The sequence below is a fragment of the Hydra vulgaris genome, chromosome 12, assembly GCF_038396675.1.
Source record: "Hydra vulgaris chromosome 12, alternate assembly HydraT2T_AEP".
Taxonomy (NCBI): domain Eukaryota; kingdom Metazoa; phylum Cnidaria; class Hydrozoa; order Anthoathecata; family Hydridae; genus Hydra; species Hydra vulgaris.
In genome coordinates this window covers 71,902,334-71,919,647 of record NC_088931.1, presented here as the reverse complement: position 1 = coordinate 71,919,647, position 17,314 = coordinate 71,902,334, and the positions used below count along the sequence as shown (strand labels likewise).

The window sequence follows — 17,314 nt, the reverse complement described above, 5'->3', positions numbered from 1 at the left end:
TTAGATTATAAACAAAAGTGGCCCCAAGATAGAACCTTGAGGAACACCACAGGAAATCTTCAGAAGATGGCTTTGGTTATAGTTATTAATAAAAACAAATTGTTTACGGTTTGACTTTACTTCAAAACCATTTTATAATTGTATAGTTTATTCTGTATTATATTAGTTTTTCGAGCAAGATTTCATGGTCAATATCAAAAGCATTCAACAAGTCAATAAAAACACCTATTGTAAATTGGGATCTTTGAAAGGACTTTGAGAATTCTAGTACAAATTGGATGATTGCATGTTCAGAGGAATTACTTTTTTAAAAAAACCAAATTGATTTTTATATAAAAGATTATTGGAAACAAGATTGTATACTCTATTGTACATAATACGCTCTAAGAGATTTGAAAAAGTTGAAAGGATAGATATAGGGCGATAGTTGCTGATATTGTAACAGTCTCCTTCTTTCAGAATCGGAATAACATTATGTAATTTTTATTCGATCAAAAAAAGTTCCTTGAAGGACAGATGGTTTATAAACTTTAAAAAGAGTATCTTTAAGATGATCAAAATACTCTGATAATTATGTCACTATTAATTCTATCAGCTCTTTGCGAACGGCTCTAACATAAAAAGACGGATGCCACTGCCTTAAGCGCTAAAAGTGCTTATTAAGAAACATTTAATAATTTTTGAATTTTAAACTCTCAACCTTTAAGATACGCTTTGAAAAACTTATTAAAAGCGTGATGCGGACTAAAATAAAAACAAATGCGTAACTACATATTTTAGGCGGAAGGCTTCTAAAATAATGGCAACTCTTGAAGAAGCAATAGAAAATGTCCGCCGTTTAGAAAACTTAGCTTTATACAATGATGAGCAGCCAACAATTGAAGCCTCACCGGCTTCTATTACTTACAACTTTGATTTTGACACAAACTTTTGTGATAAAGAAGCATTTATTACTGGAATCAGTCGGTATATGGAGGAAGCTGCAATACATCAACAGCTGGTAAATGTTTGGACTAAAATTTTTAAATATTTTTATAGTTATATATTGAATGTGTATGTATTATTTTACTATATTTTTAATCAGTAAATTTAGCATTTCATTTTAATTAAAATAAAAATCTGAAAACTTAAACTTTTTTGATTGCATTTATTTTAATGGTTATTTGTTATTGTTTTTAATCAATGAACCTGATAACTAATAGTTTTACTATTTGAAAATATCTAGGCATACTTGAATTTTATTATTATTTCAAATCCAAAAAATTTTATTTGGTATATTTTTCTAAGATTTTTTATTGGTAATATTATTTTTATTTTTATTAATAATAACATACATACTCAACTAAAAATACACTACAGGAAAACTTAACGTATTGTCTCATGCAAATAAATTAAGGCATTCTATTGTATATCAGCATTTGTGAATAGAACAAGACCTTTGTATGCATTGGAAATGAGTTATTATTTTAATTTTCATTTTTGCAAATAACTAAACTGTGTCAAAAAAGTTTTCATCCGCCTGTCCTTTTCATTTTTCAGTCGCGATAACTTTTTATTGAACAAAGATATAAACAAAATTTCAACTAAATGATATCAGTTAACCATTCAGGAAATATTGTAAAAAAAGATTTTTCAAAATAAAAAATAGAAAATTAAATATCGCATTTTAAACTACACAATGCCTGTTTTTTTTGTGCCAAAAAAGTTTTCACCCACCCTGGAAGAGGAAATTCGATCACTCCTGTACTTAGTCTAACAATAGACTAAGTACAGGACGTCCAAATAAGATTCAAGTATTGCATCGACAAGCTATTTTGAGAAGAGTCATCCAGAATCCTTAAATAAGTGCTCAAAAACTTGCTGGAATGCTGCAAAATGATTACAATTTACCATTGAAACAGCCCTACATCAGCAAAGTAAACAAACCCAAATGGCTACACTTTACAAAATTTATATTAATGAACCACAAACATTCTGGGAATCTGTCCTTTTCACCGTTGAGTTAAAATTTAATGTGTTATCATCAGATGGAAGAGTTAAAATTTGGAGAAAACCAAATGAAGCATTTAAAAAACAAAACTTGTGTCCAACGGTGATGCATGGTGGAGGAAGTGTTTTAGTGTGGGGGTGTATGAGTGCTTCAGGTGTAGGAAACTTGTTTTTCATTGATGGAAATATGGATCAAAATGTGTATTTAAACATTTTAAAAAAATTATCTGGAAGAAAGCGCCCACAAATTGGGACTTACTAAGTCATTTGTTTTTCAGCAAGATAACGATCCAAAACATGCAGCCAGATGTGTCAAGGAATGGCTTATATTTAAAATAGCTAAGCAACTTCATACACCCCAACAATCTCCAGATTTAAACCCTATTGAACATCTGTGGGATGAATTAAGTATAAGAATTAGGAACCATGATGTGAGGAATCGGCAATAACTACAATCAGTATTATGAAAAAATGGGGCTCAATCACTCCAGAAATTACCCAAAAATTAGTTGATACTATGAAAAACAGACTACATGAGGTAATAAAAGCTCGCGGTGGAAACACAAGATATTAAAACACTAGCAAACTGAGTTTGCATAACAATTTTAGTTAATTTTTGTAAAGTGGATGAAAATTTCTTTGGCGCAAAAAACAGGCATTGTGTAGTTTAAAATGCGATATTTAATTTTCTATTCTTTATTTTGTAAAATCTTTTTTTACAATATTTCTTGAATAGTTAACTGATATCATTTAGTTGAAATTTTGCTTAAATCTTTGTTCAATAAAAAGTTATCTGTCTGAAAAAGAGCAGGACAGGTGGATGAAAACTTTTTTGACACAGTAAGTATATTATTGGTAATATTATTTTTATTTTTACTAATATTAACATACATGCTCAACTAAAAATACACTACAGGAAAACTCAATGTATTGTCTCATGCAAATAAAGTAAGGGAGGCATTCTATTGTCTATCAGCATTTGTGAATGGAACAAGACCTTTGTATGCATTGGAAATGAGTTATTATTTTTATTGTCATTTTTGAAAATAACTACATCAAAAATAAATATCTCTTCTATTCTTCATTTAAATCAAAATCAATTTTTACAAAATGTTATACTTATAAATGTTTTAATTATCATTAAATTATTGTTGTTTTTCTTCTTCTTCTTCTTCTTCTTCTTTTTATTATTATTGTTATTATTATTATTGTTATTATTATTATTATTATTATTATTTATTATTATTATTTTTAATTATTATTTATTATTATTATTATTAATATTTACCATGTTATTTACCTGGTGAAGTCATACATGTACTGCTAGAGCAATCCAGTTATGCCCAATAGAGCTTTGTATAATTTAATTCATAATTAATCTCATCTTTGTTAAACATAACCTTTCAAGTTTTGTTTTAAAACAGTTTAGGAAAGTGACTCTAACAGTATTTTAATCAAGTGTGTTTCAGCAAGTGACTGTTTATTGAGAAAGAATGTAGTCTGATAAATCTGATCTGATGTATTTTTCGTGTTTTTTCTTTCTCAAATATTTACATCCATTGTTCTACTTGTATGTTTTTGACAGGTTTCCACAATACAACTTTCTAGTTGACTTTTTAAGTTAGTGTTTTTTTACAAGCTTATAGATAAATTATTAGTTAACAACTGAGCAATTTCTAAAAGATATTATAGGCATTGTTCTTAATTTATTTTATCTCTTTTATAATAACTTGAAAAATGATGTAGTTTATTTATACTTCTAATCAAAATTTTGAAGTTTGGTAATACTTACAAATGCATTATTGATGTTTTGGCTCGTGTACACAATTTTATGTGGTTCTTTACAGTGAGTTATTTGATATAAACTTGATGTAAAGATATTGTCAGAACGTTATTGATAATTTTACAAGGTCATCCTAGATGACTTTGTAAAGTAATTAATAACATTCATTCAAGAAATCATCATTCGTGCTTTTTTAAAAAAGAAAATTAAAAACTGAGTTAACTTGTTAATTGTTTAAATAAAAAATAGTAATAACAATTAAAAAAATAAAACAAAATAAAATAAAATGAACAAGAAAAGAAAAAAAAGAGAGAGGTGAGTTAATAAGAAGATAAGATGAGAAGATCAGTTTATTAAAAGATAAGATAATTTGAATAACTTTTTTTCTTTTTTTTTATGGTTGTGTCAATTGTTTAAAAAAATTTAGTCAAAGTTGACAACTTTGGTAACTTTGACTAAAAAATTTTAGTCAAAGTTGCCACTCAACTCAATATAATGTTTGTTTATTTTGGAATTATACTAGGTACAGTTTACTACAATTAAGTCGGTGCTTGTAGCATTTTGAAACTGTACTAAAAGTATCTTTCCATTTACAGATTTACCTTAAAACTGATGATTTACCTCTGTCTCCAAACATTTTCCCATCTTTTCATTTAAATATACAGTGCTGGCAAAAAGTCTTTTCATTTAAATATACAGTGCTGGCAACAAAGCAGAATTTTGCACAAATCAATGTTTGCCATGTGTACACAAATGCAAAAAGTCTTGCAACATCATAATTACTTTTCATAATTACCTCCAAAAACAATAATACTTCCAAAAATATTATATTTTCACCAAAAACAAGTTCAATTATTTTTATTACATTGTATAATCATTTTAAACAGATGTACTATTAATATTTGGTAGGATATCCTTTGTTTTTTAACACAGCACTATCTCGTTTGGGCATGGATTTGGCAAGATTTTCACATAGTCCTGATGTAATTTCTGTACACCATACATGGCTAATAGCATTTTTTAAACCATCCATGGCCTACTATAAATACACGACCGGGTTTGTTGGTTTTTATGGAAAAAATTAGGAGGCCAGTTTTATTTGCTTTAATAAACGATATCTTTAAACAGAAGGCTTCGTTTTTCTTGTTATATATAATATTTTTTGATTATATATGAATTTTATTATGAGTTTAGTTATGAGGAACTTATTAATTTTGATGTTTTAAATAAGATTTTAATTAAGTAACAATATAAATACAATATTTAAATTAGACACATTTATAACAGCTTGTCGCTTTTGAGATATGATTATTTTTATTGTGCTTCAAAAATATAAGAATTACTTTTATTTTCAAACCTAGAATTCTTAATACAATGCCAAACAAGTGTGCAGTGATATACTGTTGCAGTGGATACAAAAGTAAATCATCAAATACAAATGTTCAGGTGTTTGTAGTGCACACTTTGATCCAAAATTTCTAAAGCACGGTGTTAGAATGACTCTTATTTATGATCTTCATCCGATACCAACTATTTATTTAAATGATGCAATAAAAAAAATTCCACCTTCTCTGTTATTATCTATTCCAGGTCCATCAAGAAAATCTCCAACTAGATGTGTCACAAGCATTCAAGATGAATCAGATATTTTTATGGAAAAAGATTCTATCAAAGACCTTGAAATGTTAAATTCATCTTCAAGTCCTGTTGGCTTTATTTTTCAAAAATATGATTCCCATGTTTTATATTATCGTATTTTTAATGTGGCATCTATTGATAATGCTCCCTGTATTGAATCAATACAAGTGGATTCTACTTTGCATGTAAAGTTGCATCACAATGGATGTCAAATTCCTCTTCCAAAGTGGTTTAAGCAAAACCAATATTTACTTATTAAATATTAGCATATTAGAAAATATTTTTAGATGAAATTCATAGTATCCAATATTATAAACCGAAAGGCAGGAAACCATATTCATCTGAAGTTCTTCGTTTTTCATTATTACAACGCTATACTTTAAAGCAAGCATACATTCAATTACAAGAAAAAATACCTTTACCGTCATTGTCAGTTTAAAAAAAATTAGCAGCTGGAGGAATTGAACCCTTAAAAGCTATTAAGTTACTTTTGGAGGAAGGAAAAGTAGACCCAGACTGTATTTTAATGTTGGATGAAATGTATTTACAGAAATGTAGTAGCGGTAAATATGTTGGTTTGGATAAAAATGGTAACTTTTTCAAAAGTATCCTTGTTTTTATGGTTGTGAATTTAAAAAAATCTATCCCTTATGTCATAAAGTCTTGTCCACAAACAAAAATAAATATAGATACAGTTTTCCTTGAAATTAAAGAAAGTTTGTCTGTTTTGAAAGTAGCAGGATTTAATGTACGTTCAATAGTTGCAGACAGTCATTCGACAAATGTATCAGGATATGGACAGTTGATTAAATGCTTCGGAACTGGTAAACCTGAAGAAAATCATTTTATTGTGTACCAAGAAAAAAAAAATTTACCTTATGTATGATAGTGTTCATCTCTTAAAATATATTCGAAATAATCTACTTAATTCTAAGCGATTTATATTCCCTGTTTTCCATTTCGATGGACTTTATGATCCTATTTCAGTTACTGCTGGTGAAATATCTTGGTATCTTCTCCATAAAACTTACGAAAAAGATGAAAAACTTAGTGCTAATTTACGTAAGGCACATAAACTCACATTTCAAACTTTACATCCAGGAAATGATAAGCAAGGTGTTCCTCTTGTGTTGAATGTTTTTCATGAAACAACGTCAGCTGCCATTAAAAGTTATTTTCCACAAGATTTATCTGCAGCTGAATTTTTACGCCTTTTTAATAGTTGGTGGTTAATATCGAATTCAAAGTCAAAATATTCAAATAACTATATTGGTTATGCAGTTGTGAGGGAAGATAAAGAACCTGAATTCTTACGTTGTTTTTCAAAGTGGATTAATGAATGGCAAATAAAACAGTTAAAGGAGTGTGGAAAGTTTACTCTTAGTAAGCAAACAGCAAATGCTATGATAAAAACATTAAAAAGTTCTGCTGGTTTGTGTGATGATTTACTCAATGAAGGTTATACTTACATTTTAACAAGTTGTTTCCAAAGTGACCCTCTAGAACGTCGATTTTCAAAATATAGACAAATGAGTGGAGGTCGTTTTCTTGTTGGTTTACGTGAAATTGAATCTTCTGAGAAAATACTTCAAATTAAATCTCTAATGAAAGAAGATATAAATTACTGGGATTTAAATCTTAAACCAGAGACAAGTCCAGATCTTTCATGTGAAATCGATTTTGAAAATGATTTTGAAGAGATTGATTTAGACGATGACAGCAAGGAGGTGGCAACCTACATTGCAGGATTTATTATGAAAAAAATATCTAAAAAATTTGTTTGTTTTGAAAGTGAAGCGTTATTAAATCATGAGAAGGTCACCATTTGTGTTGAGTATACATGTTTAACATCTTGCATCATATATCCCATTGCTTTGCTAAACTAGATTTAGCTCAAGAAAATTTATTTTTAAATGCTGATAATATCAGATATGTTGCAAGAAAGCTCCTGAATCTTAGAAGAGGAGGGATCTTCATGTGTCCTCAGCATTTTAATAATGCTATAATATTTATTAATAATATAATTATAAACATATACTTTAACAACAAGCAAATAATTATCAATGGTGGAAAAAGAAAAGACGAGATTGTTGCTTTTAAATCAAAGAGAACAAAAAGAAATCATAAGGATTAATCTATTTCTTGTTGTTAATTTCACAGTATTTTAAAATTTATTGTGATTTTATGAATGTTTATATTACTTTAAATAAAAAAGAATTTTAAACAGTTGTTTGTTTGTTTTAATAATTTATATTTTTATTATTCCAGCATTTTCTATGAAAACTCAATAATTACAAAAAAAAACAACTGGCCTCCTAATTTTTCCGTAAAAACCAACAAACCCGGCCGTGTATTTATAGTAGGCCATGAACCATCTAATGAACTGCAGTTCTTAGCAGATACACGTTTCTTGAATAATCATGAAATTGATTAGAGATTCATCCAAAAAGTTGAGGTACTTTTTTGCATTTTTAGTTTCTCCTTTGGGCAAAAAGTATAAATCTCCAAGGCCATGAGCAGAAAAACAAACCCCACACCATTACAGAAGGTGAATGCTTCACAGTTTTGCATGTGTGTTTAGGATTGGTAGGATTAGAACTTGTAGGTCGACGAACAAAAAGCTTAACATCAGAGAACTGACTCATCACTGAACATCACCTGTGTCCACTGCTCCTCTGTCCAATCTTGATGCTTCTTGCAGAACTCAATGCACTTTTTTCTCATCTTTTCAGTTACTAATAGCTTTTTAAATGGCCTTCGTGCAGGTAAGTTTAATTCCGCAGAAAGTCTGTGATGGATTGTACGCTTTGAGACATTAGAAAGTGTTGGTATGCTGTTCTGTAGGTCACTAGAGGTTATTGAAGGATTCATCTTGACCATTGTTACCATCCTGAGGTCAGTACACTGTGAAGTGACTCTAGGACGTCCAGACCTCTTTTTAGGAGACAGGGGGATAACCTGCTTTACAACACGCCAAATTGTAGTGCGTTCAACCATGTAAATTGTTGCAATGTCTGCATGAGACATACCACTTTTAGCAAGACGTTGAGTGCATGCTTTTTCTTCTTTACTAAGCTGCCCAATCTTAGCCATGATTTTCACTCAATTAACTGTTTAAGCTACAAAATTGTCTTTATAAATATATTTATACCTAAAGATAAAAATATAAGATAATAACACTGAGCCTACTGGCGTGGAAACATTGATTTGTGTAAAATTGTGCCTTGTTGCAAGACTTTTTGCCGGCACTGTAGTCTCTAATTAATAATAATGTTTTATCTCATGTTTTAGATTCTGACCAAGAAATTTCTTCTTTTTTAGCATAGTTTGTAAATGTTATGATATAAGCGAATTATGTACACCTAACTTTAATAACATAAACCTAAATGATTAAAATAAGTAAAAAACGTAAATAAATAGAATATATATCATTAATTAATTTTGATTTTTTCCATTATTGGTATAACTGAAACAAAGTTAAAAAAAAGGACATCCTCAAGTCATCCGATTCTCATTGATAGTTATAACATTGAGCACACACCAACAGAATCCTCTTGTGGGAGTTTATTATTATATTTATCAAAAAAACTTATATACAAAAGAGATGATTTAATGATTTACACAACTAATTGTTTAGAATTCAGATTTCTTGAAATTATTTTTTATAAAAAAAACAATATTATTGTTTAGATTTATAGCCACCCTTGGATATCACACATGGATATCAATTGTTTAGAATCCAGCTTCTTGAAATTATTTTTTATAAAAAAATCAATATTATTGTTTAGATTATAGACACCCTTGGATATCACGCATTGGATATCACACACGGATATCAATACTTTTTAATAATATTTTAATAATTTTTTTTTAATAATATTTTTTTTTTAATTTTTGTTACATTATCTATCAAAAGTATCTTAAATATGCAAATTTATATATCTTATTATTATCTTTTGCATATCAGCAAATTGTATCATTCTTAATGTAAAAATGTAAATTCGGATCTAAAAAGTATAGTTCATTGGTTAAATGCTAATCTAATATGTCTTGAAACAAAAAAAAAAATTAATATAATACGGCCATATCCTTCTAGATTTATTAAAAGAGTATAATTTAGATATTAGAAACCAAATGTTTTTTAAGGATATTTTATCAATTTGAGAGAATAGTAAAATCAGCTAAGTTAATGGCTTTTTATTATACAGAGCGAAATTTCAAAAGCAGGAGAATAGTGCTCTTTTGTGTAATATACTTTTTGCTGTTTATATCAACTAAAATAATTGTAAACTAAAAATGAAAAACAAAAAATAGTTGTCTTTTTATACAGAATGGTATGCTGGAAAATGAAGAATAGTATGCTTGTATTTTATATACTTGATGCTGTTTATAAAAGCAACTAAAATAATTGTCTTTTTATACAGAATGACATGCTGGAAACAGGAGAACAGTATGCTTGTATGTTATATACTTGGCGATGTTTATCAAGAGCAGTTCCTACAGTAAGAATTTTATTATTGCTTTATTAAATTGTTGTTTTTATTTAAAAAAAAAGTTTATTAATTAAATTTTTTTTTTGTTAAAATCACTTCAAAGAGTGAATAAATATTTTTGTTTTTAAACTTTTTAGTTTTTTAATATAATTATATATATTCAAATAGAAAAAACAAATTAATGATAGATAGTCTGTTAATGTTTTTCAAATAATAGTCTTATTATTTGAAAAACATTTAGTATTAAACCCCTTAGGTTTGGATTTAAATGTTTAATTTTTTTTGTTTTTTTTGTTTTGTTTCAATTTACTCCTAACTAGGCTCCAAGCAACTATTAATTTGGGAGTTACTAGAAAACAAAGAATAGAATTACTAGAAAACAAAGAATAGAACAAAGAATAGTTGACAGAAGATTTGAAAAGTTGTAGTTTGAACGAGTCAGGAAAACATGAAAATGAGAGATTTTTGGTTGGTGGAATTTGAGATAAAAGCTCCTTTGAGCAGTAACATGGTAGTATTCAAAGAAAAAAAAAAGAGATGCAACCTTATGACAATGGCAGAGAGGCTCAAGCTTGACAAATAGAGTAGGTATTTATAGCCAACTATGCTTATTAGTATGTTAAACGGTAATGTCTAACAATAGGTTAACCTGTTTAACTGGAATGGAAAGAAGAGTATGGTCATAAGATTCAAGAGTCAAATAAGAAAAGTTCTTTGCAAATAGTTCAGTCTTATCTCTAAAAGAGGTAATAAGATTCGTCCAATGAGTAAGAAATGGAATATAATGACACTGTTAAAAGTTTTCCAAAAGTCTCTTGAGCCTAACTTCTGAGAGAAAATACAATGTTTAGTAATTTGGAAATAATATAGCTTAGGATCAGACTAGAACAAGAAGGTGAAAACCATTCCTGCCTGGATCCAGAAGGTTATGTAGGAAGCGCTTTTATCAGCGGAGAGAGAAAAGACATCAGCCCAAGAACTGTGATAGGGTCAGAGTTAAGATAAAGCAAGGAGTGAAGATAAGTGATTAGGGTTGTTTGGAAAATGAGTCACAAAGTTATCTATCTGAGTAAGAAATTGATCAATGCAGAAGTTATAGGCTTTTGTGCCAGCAGGGTCAGTGGTGGTAGAGCCGAGCCAATCAGTGTGATGAGCATTAAAGTCATAATTGCAAAAATATTAGCGGAGGGGTAAAGAGAAAGGGCATGGTCAATTTGATCTAAAAGAGTGCAGTCTTGAGAATAAGAACAACAATAAAAAACAAAGAAAAAAGTGATAGAATGAAGAAGTCCTAAAGAGAAGCACATAAAAGTACGGTCGAAGAATTCTAACCTGATAAAAAAAAAAAGGTGAATTAATGCGTAAGTATACTCCCAAGCCAAATATGTGACTGCAAATTATAGGATAGTACCCATCAATACTAGAGAAAGAACACCTGTATTTAAATTAGACTCACAAAGAGCAAGCAAGTTTAATGAATAGAAAAGAGGTAAAATTCAAAAAAGTTACTTCGAAGAACACAAACATTTGTGAAAGTTATATTGAAATAGTTGAGTGGTGATGATGCTGTTTTATACTTATTATTTTGGGTTACTTTAGGCATGATTTATGTTTAAAGAGAACTTGATTCATAGATAGCACAGCCTCCTAAGTAAGGAGCTATGCAGTTGTCTCAATCCTGCTAATTAACTTAAAGTTGTAACATAGGGCTCCTTGTGCTGTCTTGATAATGAATACCAAAAGCATAAACAGGGGTACCACTCACGCAAAACATGGTACTGTTAATACTTTGATATTTTTCAGCTGTTGATAGAATCATCCTCTCTGAGAGCTAACACTGAGTTTGGGAACCTTACTACCAGCTGGTCTCAGAACCATTAAACTGAGTTTTAGAGGTGTACCCTCATTAGGAGTTAACAGGAAGAGTCACATAGTCACTATCAAGGATGCACAAAGCTAAAATCTGTGATCAGAGTCACAAAGATCCAGCATTCATCATTCTAGGCAGGAAACAATGTAACACAGGTTTGCATCTATGCCAGCTCAAAAGATGAAAATGGTGGTTCTAGGCTGGTCAACAGAATAGTTCTGCTTACCTCTAAAGTCTTTGCCTAGGAGGCCTACTACAAAACAATAGCTGGGTGCAATTAATATCTACCCAAGATTAGTATTTTTATCGAGACACCAGCTCTAAAATGTTCTATTTATTTAGTTTAAAAGTCCACATTTCAGCCATTTTGAGATTTTAATTTTTCTAACACTTTGTATTGACCTTAAAATAATAGTAAATAAGACCACTAGGTCTAACTATCTAAAAATACAAAGATTTTTCTGTTCAAAGTGAAAATGGCAGCATTTTTAAATAAGCTCATTTTTTTGGTAATAGAAACTTGTGCCCTTTACTATTTTTTAAATTTGATACTTCAAAATAATAAAGTTAATTTTAAAATTGCAATTTAAGCATTTTTATTTAGGTTTTATTTTTTTATAAAATTCAAACAAGTTTCAATTTCAAAATATATATCATTAGTCTAATTGGAATCATTTAAAAATGCAATAGTTTTATATAATATAATTTTTATATATTTTATATACTTAGAATAAATTATAAATTATTCATAAAAAAACATTTTTATCAATAATTTTTTATTTTCAACACCATATTATTTTTTGCGAAATATTTTTTGCAAAATATTTTTTGGGTAAAAAAATTGAACATTGTGAAAAATGAAATGAAATTTTAAAGTAATGTTGTTTTTAATATATTTTTATTCATACCAAAATAAAATAAGTTCAGCAAGTCAATCAAAATTAGTGTTATTAATTGTTATCCATTTTTATATTATATCCAGTATTAATATTGTTGTTTATTAAAAGTAATTATTAATAAAACATTTCCATATAAGAAAAAGAAATAAAGTCAAGTAATAAATAGACCAAACAAAATTAAAGCAATCTTCACATTGTTCAATTAAAAATAAGATAAAGAGTTTATAATAAGGTGACTTATTATAAATTCTTAATCTTATTTTATCCTTATGTGAAGCCCTAAAATAATTTATTTTATATATTAGCCATAAATATATTTAATTAGCTTATATATCTATGCAAAAAGGTTGGTGTTGATATATATGAAGTTCTATATATTCTATAAATGCCTGTGTAAAAATATATTATATACTTTATATGAAGTTCTCTTATTCCTTATTATTTATTTATATTATTTTTATTTATATATTATTTTTATTTATATATTATTTATTTTCTTATTCCTGTGTAAAAATCATTGTTTTTAAAGCTATAAAACCTTTTTTTTTTGTTTTATTTTCAAAACAAAACTAAAATAAGGGCAATGTAAATCTAACATAAAAAAGATGTATAATTTTAAAAATAATCTTTTAATTGTTAAAAGTAAATTGGTCTAATAAAATCTAAAAAAAAAAAAAATTATTTTTGGATTTAGTACAAAGTAATTCACAGGCTTGGACGGAAATAATATTTAGTTGCAAAAAACTGGCCAGGTTTTTTAGTCGTCTTGAGAACATTTAAGTTTATGTATGTATGTAAAAAGTTTATGCATTATGTATATGAATAAAACAAAAAATTTTTGTTTTACGGACATACATGGAAACATACATAAACTTGAAAATGATCTCAAAACATCTCGGTGTGGAAGAATAAAAAGCAAACACTAAATCCGCCAAATTTACAAAAAAAACTAGTTCTTTTGGTTCAAAAAATACGCTCACTAAACGAAATAAAGTTCTAGAGTATTCTGTTGAAATTTTTTAAACATTGTATTATTCAAGATTTGTTAAGTTTTGAGATTTCTAGCATAAATTGTTTTAAGAATATATTATCAAACGAACTATTATTTTATTAATATGGCTCGTTCTTGGAGCCACATCTGCAAGCCGTAAATTTTTTAAACTATTATTTGTTTACAACAAAAATGTTTTGTAATATATATTTTTTTAAATTGTCAAAATTTTGAAAGTTTATTATAAATTATTGATTTTATTAGTATATTCTTATTTTTTATTTAAAAATTATGTATTTTTTATGTAAATATAATTTTGTGTATCTGTTTTTATTTTAATGTAATCTTTTAAAGCAGTTTTTACAATTTATTTTGTAAACAAAAAGACTTTCAACAATAATTGCATTTTTAATGAAGTTATTATTAATCATCAAAGTTAATAAAACTAATTATGAAATAAACATACAAGAAGTTTCCGGTTACTAAACACAAACATGCATACAAAGTAACTTGCAGATGAACAAGTACTGCGCCTGAGGTTAGTAAGCGCCCAGGGCTAGGTTTGATAACACATAGCCGCGACCGGGGCCAGGTTTATGATCAGGGCTGCATAAATATTGATAGATCCTATAAAAACGTTATTTTTAATTAAAATTTATGATATGAGTTGTAATTAAAAACAATACTTTTATAGGATCTATTAATATTAATGCAGCCCCGGTTATAAACCCAGCCGGGGTTGCATTAAAATTGATAAATCCTATAAAATGCTGTTTTTAAATAAAATTCATGTCGTAAATTTTAATTAAAAATAACATTTTTATAGGTTCTATCAATATTTATGCAGCCCTGGTCATAAACCTGGCCCTGGTCGCGGCTATGTGTTATCAAACTAGCCCTGGCCATAACCCCTGTTGCTTACTACCTGAGGTCACGGCAGGACACAAATATATATATTTATATATATATATATATATATATATACATTTTTTCATCCGCCCTAAGCTCATTAAGGACCCCTTCCCCCTCTACCCTGTTTATTAGTTTTTACTTGTTATCAACAAAAAAATTATTTCTCAAAACTAAAAAAAATTTAAGTGAAAATTGGCCTTAGGAATTAAAAAACATACCAGTAACTGATAATTATTGAAACTTTCAGACTAAAATTCCAACCTAACCTTTTATTCCCATCCTCCCTTGTATTAAGGACTCGAGAGTAACAGACAATATTGTCGTCCTCTAGGACTCTTCAGTAATGTGATGATTTTATGGGACTAAATCTAAGCAATAAAACTAAAAAACTGATTTGTGCACAAACAACAGAGTAGTGAGCAAACAGCAATGGTGCATCCTATAAGGAGAGCGCTAACAAAACTACAAGTTAAGGAGCTATATCCAACATTAAACAATATTGTTTTTACAACACAAGTATAATTACATACATAAAGTGACTTACAAGTGAATCAGCACCACACCAGAGGTCGAGACAGAACACAAACATACATGAACGAAACAAAAGCATACACAAAACACAAACATAATTACATACATAAATTGACATTGCTAGCATCAGCTGAATCATGGCGATAAACTCTTCGCTTACTTAAGTAGATATCCACAACGCAACTCAAAATATCTTCTCGTTCTTGGTAAATTCTGGTCATTCCCTGTTATGATTATAGAGTCTTCCATTGTTGAGTGGTTCATCTTTAAACGCCAATCAGACAGTATTACAGTCAAAACACTGGAAATGTGTTCAACAGTGGAATTAGAGCCAGAAATATACATCATAAGTTCAACTAGTAGACAAAAGTTTGAAAACTTGATTCTATGATAAAGAAAAAATTTCTGCCACATTTCCAGTGGTGTGAGTGCAATGGTGTACTGAGTATTTATAACTAGTTTTGCAGCTTTCCGTTCCGGAAGAACTATTTTAAAATCTATTCCTGCAGCCTCTAGAGGGTAAAAGAGTTTTAATTACCTTTAGTAATAAAGAGATGCTGGCATCACCATACATGCTGTCTGCTGTCCATAATTGTGGATCTAACCAATCAGTTGATTCGAATATGGGATTTAACAGTCAACTAAATCTATTGTTTATCAATGGCAAAATGATGTTGATTGGTGATTTTCTTAATGGTAGAACTAAGACATTCCAAGTTAAGATTAGCCATGTTGCCGAGCTCAATCTTAATAAACTCTGGATTCAATTTTTTCAATTCCTAGCCTAGTACCATCTTTTTCATCGATTCTAAACTTTAGTAAATATGAATCAACAATATCATTGACACCTTCATTGCTTAATTTGTCTGAGCTAGCCTTAGTTACATCCACTGCTGGTTTTAATTCATTCACCATTAACATTTTCTTTTCGAAAACCAACAAAAAACGGAGATAATTTTTCTAAAATATCCAAATAACTACAAACTAAACATATAGTCTATATTCATACAACCATTTAAATATCCCAGAAATCTTAGCATGCACATCTGCTTTGGTGTCGCGATCCACAAGAGTGTTTCCAAAACCCACAGTAAGCGAAGGCTAGTTATGTAATAGTCTTGTAAAGCCACGTCTTCTGTGACTTATAAAACGCATTGCGGATATTTTAGGCAAGGTGTAGTATGTAATATTCAAAGCCTCGGGAGCTTTTTTAACTGGGCTTTTTAATTTGCTAGAATTGCAAAATGAACTTAAAATAGAAATATAAAAGCGTTCACACTCTTTGAACTGCAATATATCTTTTACAACATCTTTTATAGCTAATTCTAAATGATGGTTTGCGCAGTGAGTTTTAATCAGCCACATTCTATCGTTTTGTAATTGTTTAAACACTAGGGTTTTTCATTACTGTTTAACAGTAACAGTAAAACAGCTGTTTTTTGGTCAAAAATGAAAAACAGTAAACAGCTGTTTTTTCAGAACTGTTTTTACTGTTTTTAACGACTTTTTCATGTTTAAAAAATATTACGTATTGGTGATAAAATAGTGTTTTTCCTTGTGTTTTTTAAAGAGAAGAAAGTAAAATCTTGGGTGTTTTTAAAAGTAACACATTTAACAGTACGTATTAAATCATTTTAATTTGATTTAAGAATACAATAACAATGCTTATATATTTCAGCAATGTTGTCAGTATGGGACTTTGCAACAAAACGAAAAAATCCAAAAACAAAATCATTGTCTGTTCTGGAAATTCTACGACTACATTGAAAGCACATCTTAAGACACATGGAATTGATTTGATTAATTGAAAAGTCAGCAGCTGGCACATCCAACGAAGAACCAACAGCAGAGAAAAAAACAAAACAATTTTTGAATTTTTCAATCGAAAATCCCTCAAAGAAATAGTTACAGATATGGCAACTGATGGTATTTCAATTAGAGCAATAACTAGAAACAATTATATTCGTCAATCTATATCACGAGATGGTTACAAACTTCCAGCTAATGAACGTGATGTCATGAAATTAATTATTGAAGATTTTAACAAGAAGAAAGCAAAAGTTGTTGAAATAATTAAGGAAAAACTTGCTAATGGAGCAAAATTCAGTATGTGCGTAGACGAATATACAACAATAAGAGGAAGACGATTCTTTGGAATTAATATACACAGCAGCGATGATAAAGTCACTATTAAAACTGGTCTTGTTC

The 17,314-nt window shown here is 28.8% G+C and overlaps 1 protein-coding gene across 2 annotated transcripts in view; it reads left to right on the top strand.

Moving 5' to 3' along the window:
* The first annotated feature begins 739 nt into the window (after positions 1–739).
* Positions 740–17,314, top strand: part of LOC100213024 (cytoplasmic FMR1-interacting protein 1 homolog) — a 96,744-nt gene continuing 80,169 nt past the window's right edge. Inside the window, exons 1-2 of one of the 2 annotated variants that reach the window (XM_065814322.1) lie at positions 740–1,000; positions 9,835–9,912. In XM_065814322.1, the coding sequence (XP_065670394.1) occupies positions 800–1,000; positions 9,835–9,912 (279 nt within the window). In that variant the 5' untranslated portion in view covers positions 740–799. The remainder of the gene's footprint in view (positions 1,001–9,834; positions 9,913–17,314) is intronic. The other variant, XM_065814323.1, reaches the window with a different exon arrangement.